The sequence below is a fragment of the Notechis scutatus genome, chromosome 5 (genome assembly GCF_049901735.1).
Source record: "Notechis scutatus isolate UNSWTSFEM ecotype Mainland chromosome 5, rNotScu1.2, whole genome shotgun sequence".
NCBI classification, from domain to species: domain Eukaryota; kingdom Metazoa; phylum Chordata; class Lepidosauria; order Squamata; family Elapidae; genus Notechis; species Notechis scutatus.
This window is the reverse complement of record NC_142013.1, coordinates 34,626,214-34,638,412: the sequence shown is the minus strand read 5'-3', so window position 1 is coordinate 34,638,412 and position 12,199 is coordinate 34,626,214. Positions and strand designations below refer to the sequence as shown.

The 12,199-nt window shown below is 34.8% G+C and overlaps 1 protein-coding gene across 10 annotated transcripts in view; it reads left to right on the top strand.

The window, feature by feature from the left end:
• CD47 (CD47 molecule) overlaps positions 1-12,199 on the top strand; it is a 69,216-nt gene that overhangs the window by 47,966 nt on the left and 9,051 nt on the right. For 8 of the 10 annotated variants that reach the window (XM_087966529.1, XM_087966526.1, XM_087966528.1 and 5 more), the window contains 2 exons: positions 1,284-1,379; positions 8,009-8,040. In XM_087966529.1, the coding sequence (XP_087822655.1) occupies positions 1,284-1,379; positions 8,009-8,040 (128 nt within the window). The remainder of the gene's footprint in view (positions 1-1,283; positions 1,380-8,008; positions 8,041-12,199) is intronic. The other 2 variants (XM_087966531.1, XM_087966530.1) reach the window with 1 other exon arrangement.

The window sequence follows — 12,199 nt, the reverse complement described above, 5'->3', positions numbered from 1 at the left end:
AGCATCACTGCTGAAAAGAATGAATACCTTTGAAGATTAGCTCAGCTGTAGCTTAATTTGGGCTTGCCTTTGTGATGCTGTCTTTGTTTTTTTCCTTCCTTGCCCAATGGTCCCCCCCTTCTATTTATTCATTTTACTCCTCCCTTTTGCTTTCCTTCCTAACCTTCTTAACCCATTTCAATGTGGTCCTTCCGTCACTCCATTTTTCCCTTCCTTCTAGTTGCTATGTGCTATGGTTGTGCATGGCTTCAATTTCAAGAGGGAAAAGGCACTTTGCACAGTGGCCTGCATGTAAGCATCCATCAGCATCTCCTAAAGCCAAGCATAGATTTTCCTGGGGTTTGCTGCAGCAGTTGTTTGCAGTTGATACTCAACTCTGGGAAAAAACATGGATGCTTAAAGAGCTTCCAAAGAGGACAAAAATATTACATTTGGTGATTTGTTTCTTTTGACCAAGATTAGTATTTTATATCTTTCGCATTGCTTTCATGTTTCTCACCTTGAGTTGCCTGTGTGACAGGTGGGATACAAATATAACAAATAAAGTTATAAATAAAGATACTGCCTTAATATGGGGCTACCATATCAGAGCTGTAAAATTCCAAATATTAGATAAAACTCTCTTTGCTGCCACCTAGTGATTATTGCACTTTTTTGAAGCCAAGGTATGGAAGTTCTCTATAATATAAATTGTGAAGCATTCTGATACAATTTAAATGGCATCATTTTTGAGCTTACAGTTTTATTCATTATTGTGAACTATTGTATCCTGCTATCTGATGAATCAGGGTCTGTGGGAACAGTTATGTTTCCATGACAGACGTTTTGTCATGCATGTCAGGCTTCCTTCATGGCATATATTTTTAAGAGTTTGAGTTCTCTTAAAATTCCAGATATGCCTGTCAGGCCTCTGGGTTGTGGGTTGCTTCTTACATCTGGAAATGTTTGTTATGTAACTGTTTTAACTGATACAACCTTCCCTATACAGATTAAGCAGACTCATGCACAAACATAAAAATGCCATAAAAATAAATTATAAAGTGCCATAAAAATAAATTATGTTAGTCCTAACTTTTATATAGTAAAGCCATGAAAAAATCAAGCCTCATTTATGTATATAATTTCAAGATGTCCTTGCATGTTCTACTATCATGTCTGAAAAATGTAAGGTATATGACCACTCAAATATCTATACAATATTGTTCAGAGCTGGTGAAAGGACCAGCCCCCCCTTTCATAATCTTTCACCACTAACTTAAATGCCCACCTTTTTCTCTCAACAGTATGTGAGCCGAAACATGGATCTGTTTTGATTGCAGGCTTAGCAATTATTGGAACTGTAGCAGCAATTGGCTTAATTTACATTATTATTATTATTGGTAAGTAATTTCTGTAGAAAATGTTTAATTATTTATTTCATACAAAGATTGTTTGACCCCAGATGATTTCGGTAGGTTACTTTTCTTAAAAAAACAATTATGAATTATGAAAGAAAAAGAAACATATGATCAGCATCCAGATTGTAATGACACAATATCCAACTCAATTATATCTGTACCCCAAGACTTGGATGCATAGCCAAATTTTCAAAGATTTTCTGAATGTCACCAGGGTGACAGCTGTATGGCTCTCTGGTGGGATGCTATTCCAGAAGGCAGGTGTTGTTAGGAACGCACTTAATAGATGACATTGTTTAGTTGAAGGCATCCCACTCTGCCCAGTCACGCTGAATGAGCAGAAACATTCAGATATAGGCAGTGCATCAATATCCAGTCTGTATGTCATAATAGACTTTTTATATAATAACTCACCTGGAACTGCACTTGAGTACTGCCATCAGGTAGGCATAATATAGCATGCTCATCACTGTGGGTGCTCTTGCAGTCTGCGACAGCTGTAGCTTCTGTGTGGCTTTTACAGACAGCCTGATGTGGATGGAGTACATTGTAGTTACCCATTTATGAAGTGACTAAGATGCGAGTGATTGTCTGAACAGTCAGGTACAGGCACAACCAACAAAGTGTTAAATCTGTGTGAAAGCCCTCTTGGTCATAGTTGCTGCTTAAAGTATATTTAAATATAATTTATATATATATATTTCAAATTAAGCTTATATGAGATATAAGTATTAAGTTCAGAAAATTATTGATTTTTTTTAGAAATTCTTGATCAATCAGTTTTTTTCTTTTTTTTATAAAAGAAATATTTGGATCATAGCATTGTTTCTGCATGAAGAAAGTTAATACAATGTGTGTCCTTCCCTATTATGGCACGTTCGTCATACATTATCTTTACAAGGTTATTGTTTTTAATCAGTGTCTACAGACCATACTTTTTTCCTCCTGTATACAATTCACATATATAGCAATTAAATCCAGTCAATCATCTGGGGTTACATGGTTTTTTTTACCCACAGTTTAAATAATTATTATATATCTATGCTTAGATATATAAATATCTGAATGAATCTCACTTAAGATATGTTGTTCTATTTAGCCAAGTTTCTTCTGACAAAAAAATATTACTTAATGAACATGCAGTTAGAAAATGTAGCCTTGGTTATTGGGAAATCTAGTATAGCACTGTGTGGTTGGTTATAGACACAATAACACCACCACAACAGCACTTAAGACCTTTAGCTGAATTAACAGTTGTATGATATATATATTTATATATCATATGATCCACAACTGGAATATGATTTAATATTTGAAGCCTCAAGCAATTAGAGGGAAAATTAGAAAACTTTATAATAGATTAGAGTGAAAGAGTAAAAATTATGACATTTATGGTATTAATTTATGACATAAATTAATTAAAAGCTGTCAAAATTAAAGGTATGTTCAACATCATTAAGAGGAGTACAGATGATCAGCTGATTGTGGACATTTAACCGATGGTCTAACATTCAGTATCTTAAAAAAATTGAAGATGACTGCTGTATTATTGTTGCATGCAATGCCATAAACTCTTTTGTTACTTTGCTCTTTTTAATTGATTCAGATACAGTGCTAAGCATAATGTTCTATTAGTTTATGTTTTGTCATGAGATGACATCATTTCATAGTATTTTGTGTAGACCGGGACACTCTGGCTTGTTTAACAAATTATATCTGAAGTATTGGATTAGTGTGTGAATTTCAACCATTCTGTTTCCGTTCATAGAATATTTAAATTTGTGCCTATAGAAAATATTTGTAATATGTGTGATGAAGAACCTGCTGCGACTGGAGTTTTCACTCTCAATAGTTACTTCAGACAATGATGATTTTCTTTGTGCATAAATCCTCTCTTGCTGCATGGCTAGAGAACTGATCATGCTAGGTAGAAATATAAGCAAAGGCACAACCATGACTATTTAAACAAGTAAAAGTCAAATAAGTACTATTCAGTAGTGGCTGTTTAATCCTGAGTTATATCAAATACAAAGAAATACTTGAGTCCAGAATTGTCTACTCAAGTGTTAATTTAGAGTTCCTTTTTAGTATATGTTTCCCTTTTTTTTTTCGTGCATTGCGTTGTTACGCATGTTTTTCAGTGACAGGCATATCTCATCATAAATGATTGGTTTGCATGCTACAATTTTCCAAAGGTGTATCAGATACCTAATTTTATTTCTATTATAGTACAAAGAGAAAAAGGTGTACTATATTGGGTTAATGGTAACCCTACAATCTATAAGTTATATATTTCCCATTAAGAACTTAATTATAATTATAATACATTTGTTCAGTCAGCAGACAGAAGTACTGCAACTTGCTTTATTTTTGTTCAAACCACTTGAACTGTCTAGTTTAGTATTCTCTGTTGCAGTGATGATCAGTTTCCATCATATTGGCCTCCTAAGGCTAGAGGGAATAGGATAGAGACCAGAAGGACAGTGTGGTATTTAGAGTATAGTATTAAACTAGAAGAACAATCAAAAGAAATCCAAACATTTTTTTTTTCTAGAAGGAGACCGTACTCAATGTGCAAGGTTGAATGGCTTAAGATACAAAACCTGTTTTGCCGTTTTTCTGGGGCAAAATGAGAAAATTGCACCAAATAATATTGGCAGCGTTATCAGGAAATTTCTATAGTGTAATCTATAGGTACTCTGGAGCCTTAAAATTAGATGTAGGGCAAGATTGCTCATACATGAAATAACTTTACCCATGATATAATCCATTATATAATTGTCCTCTGGAATATTCCCCTGTCAAAGGTGAGATCTGCTCCCATGCTCCTGGCCTTCCAGAAGAACCTAAAAACTTAGCTCTGCTGCTTGGCCTGTGGCCCTATAGGGGCCCTCTACATTGAGGGGTGCCTGATAGGATAGAGAAGATTCTTTCCCCGAGGCTGTGTTTAATTTTGGTTTTAATTTTTATTAATTTTTTACTTTTTTAATTGCCTTTTGCACTTTTTAATTTTAATTATATTGTACATTGGCTAGAGTCTCTGTAGTATTGAGATGGGCAGCATAGACGTCCAATAAATAAATAAACTCTATTTTAGTTTAAAACAGTTTAAAGTAAATGCAGTTAGTTAAAAATCCAATAAAATTGTCATTTTGCTATTGAATTTCAGTGGCACAGTTTAAGGGAGCTTCAGAGAACTCAAATTGATGGCTCACATCTGATTATCTTGCAGACAAATTCTTTCCAAATTCCCAGAGCTTCACTTTATGTGACCCTTTGTTCTACAGTAGAATTTATTTTTTTAATAAAAGTTTTATTTAAGTTTTCACAAAACATATAAATACAAATAAAATATCTTTTTTGGAGAACAGTGTGACCTCGGGTTATCACTTCTCCATACAACTCAATACATATTTATCATACATTCTAATCCATATCTTATAACTATTTTCACAATTTTTCCAATACCTTTTCCCTTTCTTTACTTCCTATAGCCTTATTTTAAATAATCTCATTTCTTTCTTAATTCAATTACATATTTTTTTCTAATTTTTAAGATCTTTCTAATAAATGTTTTTATACTTTCATCTGTCCTGTTTACAATTTCATATTATCTTTTCTCATAAAACAAATTTTCCCCTGTAATTACTAGACTGAAGTGTAACACCTTTGTATCTTTTTTCAAATCTTGTTTAAAAATTTAAGTCACACCTTTACAGTTATAACATTCATTTTTTAACCTCTATTTTATAACACATACCTGTTTTGAATCGAATTCTGTAACAATCTTTTACATTTCTATTTCTTTTGACAAACATTACATAGTAATATCAGTTGTCTTTCACTTTAATCATCTATATTTCATATTTTACTTATTACTGTCTTTAAATAAAAAAACCAAACAATAGTTATTAACAGTAGTCAATAAAATTATTATTCTTATTCAAATTCAAAAATCATTGAGAGCCTTATTCTCTTTACAAAGTAATATTTCATTACACATCAATATAAATTTTTTCTATCACTTTAATCATCTAAACATATTTTCTAACCCTTTTCTATTTCTAAGATAACAATGCTATCCCATGCACCCTTGCAGAATCCTCTCCTTAAGTTAAATTTTAACCATTGTCTCTGTGTCTTTTAAATAGTTTTATACCTTTAATTCTTGTATGCTTTTCCTATACCTTTATATCTTGTTTCTATCCTATGTAGCTTCTTTTCCTTTCCCTCTTCCTTCTCTTCTTCTCCCTCCCCTTTTTATTCCCTTTTCTATCTGATTCTCCCTTTTGTGATCCTCCCTTCTGCTTCGTCCTGATATTATGATTGCTTTTCAAATTACTGATTTTTTTGGATGTTGCTTCAATGCTTAAGTTTTTAACCCCCTTCCCCCCTTTCCCTTTTTTATCCCGCTTAAAATTGCTTGGTCATTAAAGATGGCTTCTTCTTTATCTCGCCCTTCTTGTTCTGCCAGTGTTTCTTGTTGTTTTTCATAATTCAAAATCTCCATTTCTAAAAATTGAAATATGAAGCCAAAAGATCCTCTTCCCTCTTCTGCTTCTTCTTTTTGTTCTTTAAGTCTCATTTTTAACTCTTCAAGGAGTGATGCCATTTAAAAAAAATTTAAACAATCCCCAATTGATTTTATTTTGTTTCATTAGGATCCACCATCCAAAATTCTAGGAATCATCCAATAATCCAAAACTGTTTCTTGCTTTTTTCTCACTTTCTCTTTCCAGGGGCTTTGTTATCTTGTAGATTTTCCAGATTCCACCCTCTTGTTTCCTTTTTCCCTCCTCTGCTTTCTTTCTTTTTTAAAGAAAATTTTTAAATTATCCAAGAATCTTTATCCCTTTGACACTTGATTTTCAGCTAGAAATAGCCTATTAATGTCAAAGTGGATTAGTATCAATTCCTTATTCGAATCTCTTCTTCTTAACATTCCAAGTCAATTAAAACTGTCAATATGAGAGGGAAAAAAGCCAGTTCCGTTTCCTTTCCCTTTCTCTTTCACCACTTAAGATGTTTTTTAGGAATAGTATTAGTCTTTAAAATTCAGGTTCCAGGTACCTTAAATAGATGTTCTCCATTCAACCCAGTCAGTCAAACTTTCTCCTTTAAACTTCCTCTCACACAATCTTGTCCAGTCAGGTTCTTCTTTGAGGTGGCCATTTCTGACCACTGCTCCAACTGCTTTTGGGAGTAATGGTCAGCTGAGGAGGAGAGATGCGGCTTTCCTCAACCCTGCTGACAGCTCCCCCTTCTTCACCACCTCTATGGGGTGGCTTCAGCCCCGAATCCGGGCGGCTCAGGGCGCTCCAGCTGCCAGCATGGATCAAAACCGCGCACGATCACGGATTTCAGTCTGTCGCTGAAAGAAGCCCAAACTGGAAGCCTCAAATTGTCTATAGTAGAATTAATTTTGATGTCCCATTATTATATCTTGATTTAAACAGCAAGATTTTAGTGTAGGAAGGAAGGTGCTGATAAAAGGCTGCTTTGAAATAACAAATAAAGCAGTAAAACTGCATTAAATAATAAATGATTTGAGCCAGCTTTGATGTAGAGAGTTATTGCCCTTATATGTAATGCCAGCTGGAATGTTTTGTTACAAATAGCTGCATCTAATGGAAAATATAAATCAAATGATTAAATTATAGTATGAGAAAACAAACTTCAATCAACAGAGATGAAAAATCAAGGATGACAGTCTACAATAATTATTGTTTGGTGTATTCCTGAAAGCCGGTTCACATATGCAGTTCTATTATACAATGTCTGTAACTAGTATATACTGTATGAGTAAATTTCACATATCCAAAGAACTATATCTTTTGTTCCAAAATTCTCCCCCCCATGCATCTGACATCAAAAAGGAACAAAAAATGTGGGGTGATCATAGAACGTTGAGACTATTTTAACACAACATTAATTTTCTACCTGCATGCTTAGAATCCTAGCAGATCAGAAGTAAAGGACATTAAAGATTTACTATAGTCTATACCAGAAATAATTGTTTCATGTGGTCAGATTAGATAGTAATTCCAGGATCATCCTCAGTATCACTTCTTCCATTATAAGAATCCATTGTTTCAGTTGTCCAATTTTCTTCCTATGTCTTCTGGAAGGTGGGGTCTCAAGTGTATATGCTCCAGATACAATAAAATGAATCCGTAGCAAATCATATCTGAGAAATATATGTTAACATTTAAAGGCTAAGTATTTAAATCTCTTTTTGGAATCATCAGATTTCTGATAGATTAACCCTGGATTTAAAACCCTTTTTGGAATCGTCAGATATCTGATAGATTAACTCTGTTTTAGAAAAATGATTGTAAAAGGAGAGTTTGTTAGTTTTCAGTTAAGTCTTCATTCCTTTCTTAGGCAATTAAACTATTTAGAGTTTCCCTAACATTGCAGTGGCTTGCTTCTTACTTTTCCCCCTTAATTCAGCTTATGAACGCTGTAATATTGTAATAACTGAAAGATAGAAATAAACCCGCATTGAAAAATAATTAATGGGGCACTGATAATATCACCCATGTAATGTGATTAGATTAGATTAGTTTTAGTTATCTAAACAGAAAATGTGTTTTATATTTTTAACCTAGGTTCCAACTTGAAAGATCATCAGCCTCCAAGGGTAAGCTTACCATTAATGTATTTGGGGTGTCTACATGGCTCAGAGAATTTGTAATGAAATGCTGAGCTTTCATAATTGCAGATTGGTAGCAAGCAAAACCCACAGAAAACATGGCAAGAATGTGTGTTGCATTCAACTGGCTATCTATACTTTCTTCAAGGATCTTTACTGTGCCATCAAGTCAGTACCAACTCTCTTGGAACTCATTGAACCTGGGTTTCCACATTTTTCATTCTACTCTAAGAAGTCTTTCTGGCAATATCTTTTCTTACCCTATTTCATATTGAAATTGCAAAATGTAAACTTGACTTGCAGCTTGATCAGTTATCCACTGGAATCAGGATGTTCTTTCAATGGGTGATCAGTATTATTGCATTATTCCATATGGTGAAGATTTAATGAGATATTTAAAATTAGGTTGAATTATTGTCTGTATGTAATATATTATTTACATATTAAATACATCCACCCATTCATTTAATTTTATTTGAATCTATAAGCTATGCAACTCCAGTGGATTCATTTGTGTTGGTTTCTTTCTCCTTTTTTCCTCTGTGTGTCATTAAACAGTCTCACATATCACATTTGAACCCTGAAATCACAGTTGACTTGTTCATGCTTAGTTATTAAAGAATAGCTAAATCAATGTATATTCTTTAAGAGTGCTGCCTACTTTTATCCCCCACTACATCCCAGACTAACTAGAGGCCAATTTTGGGTGGCATGTCAGTGGCCAAATCAAAAAAGTAGCTAAATTAATACAAAGAAATTGGGCAAAATAAAAGCCTAGTTAAATGTGCATCTGACTAAAATAAAATTTAACAAATTACATCAATTTCTGTGTTAATTCCCTGTATTTATTTTTCTTCTGTCTCTACTTCATCATTTATTTATTGAACAGATTTCAAAGATTCATTGCTATATTGATTTGGATGAACATTTGCATTTTTGAGATAGAGACATTTTGCTAAGTTTTGGATAACTGGTACAGGCAATGCAAATATGTTATATGTGAATTATTGTCTTGCATAATACCCTATAAATTCTGGGATGGTTGAAGAAAGACAGTATCCTACTATGAAGTGATTAAAAATAATTGTGTGCATGTCCATAGTATTCTCAAGCCTTGCTTCTTGCTTTCTCTGTACTTCAAGATCTTTATGAACTATAACTTTAGATGTGCATATTCTGCTACATGGAAAACTTCAACCTAGACAAAGTATTTATAGGAGACAGCATGACTGCACAATAGTGATAGGTAATGCAAATCTATGGACAGCCTCAGAGGGTGTGCTAAACTGGCCATCCAGAAACAAACAAATACATCTGAAATATTACAACATTGTTTAAGACCTCATGAAATCACAAGATTTGGAATTGTAAACCATCTAGAGTCATTGATTGAAATGGGTGGCTATAGAAATCAATTAATTAATTACAATACAAAATTTCCCAAGAGAAGCTGCTGCCTGAGATGATTACTGATGCCATCTCTATTGTCTTTCATCTATGCTGCCTTTATTGTGCTCCTTTCCCTTTGAGATGCATGGAAAGTAGGAAGATTGTTGAACCTGTGTACACTGGTCAGTTAACAACCATTTGAAGTTACAGTGAATTTCCTCAGATATTTATGACTCCAAAATTCTGATGACCACTAGCCTCTCCCATGGACATGTGACCCAGGGGTGGGTTTCAGTTCTGTCCACCTCTGTAGAACCAGTTGCTCTGAAGAGCAGCAGACATAGAACCGGTTCTATGTCTGCTGCTGTTGTGGCCCACCAATCCCCCCGGGCTCTTATCTGACCTTTATTTCCTGCTTTTTCAACTGCAGCTGCTTTGCGCGACACAGCTGCAGTTGAAAAAGCAGGAAACAAGGGCTTTTCCAACCACTGTGCACTTGCACACGGCGCTGCTCAGCTGTCCGGGCAGCTCAGCAGGTTGTAAATTGCACTCGCGCGACTTGTGCATGCGTGCGTGATGCTAATAGACAGAACCGGTAGTTATACCAGTCAGATCCCATCCCTGATATGACCGCATGTCAGGCACTTAGCAACCAGCCTGTATTTATATAGCCAGTTGCAGCATCCTGCAGTCATATAAACTGGGTTTTACATATTGACTGAAAAACAGCATTTACTTCTGGTTTCCACCAAAACCAACCTGTAATAAATCATTGGTTTGCTTAACAACTGTGGTGTTTGCTTAACAACCCTGGCAGTTGGTTTGTAACTTCAAAATCTACTTTAAGAGCACTGCAAATACATATGCATATACTTATATACTTATATACTTATATACATATATACATATATACATATATACATATATACATATATACATATATACATATATACATATATACATATATACATATATACATATATACATATACACATACACATACACACACACACACACACACACACACACACACATATATATGCAAAATTGGATTGGTCACATGGGTTTACAACTTCACAACTTATAAATATGAATGGGCAGAGTTCATGATGGTTGTAAGCCAAGGACAAACTTCAAGCACTCTTTGGCTTGGTTTTTTTATTCATCTGAGAACAAATGAATTTTCTAGCCCTTTAAAGCAGGTGCGTAATGTGCAGTGCACTACTGTGGGTATGTCAAGTTCTGTACTCAGACATAGTGGAAAGATTAACTTAAAGTAGCAGAACAGAATTTGGGTCACATATTTCTTACACCTGTCCATGTCTTCTTATTTGTGAATCTGTCTCTTCTGGCTTGCTTTAACCATAGCATGTATTGCGTCTGCAATGGCATTAGCTAAATCTTTGTGATTAGATTCATTAAGTTTGAGATAATTCCTAAACCTGATTTCTAATCTATTGTTACTAATTTTCTAACAATATATGAAAAAATGATCTGCAATACAAATCCTTTTAATACAGTATTTGTGGGCATCCTGGACTAGGGTAACCAGCTGTATTCTTTTCTTAAATCATTTATATCTTATTCTATTTTATACCCTTTTCTTGAAAGTCCTTAAATTATCTGTATAATTCAGTAATCAAGAAAACAAGAAACATTTAAATACAATCATTTACTGGTAAAGACTTTCAGTTTTTCTCTCTGTATGTAAAACATGTGTGTTTGTGCAAGTCTTGTCTATCAATATACCAACATAACCTACTATCTCTCTGAGAGCCAGTGTGGTAAAGTGGTGAATGTGCTGGATTAAGATTAGGGAAACCCAAGTTCTAGTCTTCCCTTAGCCAGATAAACCAATTGAGTGATTTTGAACCAGTCACTCACTCTCAGCTTTAGATTAGAAAGTAGAAAACACATACCTACCAACTTTTACTGGACTAGACAAACAAACAGGCCAGTGAGTGGATTGATTCAGGCTGGAAAAAAAAATACAAATAGAAATTAGGCACTGAGATCTATGCTTTGTGACTAAGCCAAAGTCTCATACAACAGGGGTCCCCAACCACTGGTCCGTGGACCGGTACCGGTCCGCGGAACAGGTCCTACCGGGCCGCTGGCTTGCTGGGCGCCGCCATCTTTTTTTGATGAAAAAGTGCTTCCGGTGAGTTTTTCTGGGTAGAAAGCTCACTGGAAGCACGTTTTCATCAAAAAAAGATGGCGGCGCCAGCGCTTCCGGTGAGCTTTTCTGGGTAGAAAGCTCACCAGAAGCACGTTTTCATCAAAAAAAGATGGCGGCGACCAGCTGATGCCGGTACCGGGTCGCGGCGCCCAGCTGATACCAGTACCGGGCCGCGGCGTAAAAAAGGTTGGGGATCACTGTATACAACATACATGGACAAACTTTAGTACACTTTAAATAGTGGCCAAAATGGGGAAATAAAGCAAATTATTATTTCCCCAAAATGGGAAATGGCCAAAATGGGGAAATAAAGCATTCACAAGATGATCATTTTGGTACCAAGTTTTTTTTGGGGGGCATTTTAGTGATATTTCAAAATAATGAACGTATTGAAATATAAAGAAACATTTGTATATTCCTGGTGTGGTCATCACATCCCTTTGCTTAACTGTACTTTTAAGGGGGGGAAAGTTACCACCATTAAAGCAGTTATGCTGTTGTACTCCAATATTTTGACAAAAATATAACTGATACTGTCTTTGTTAAAGTTTTGATGATATGTTTGAAAGATTTGGTTCT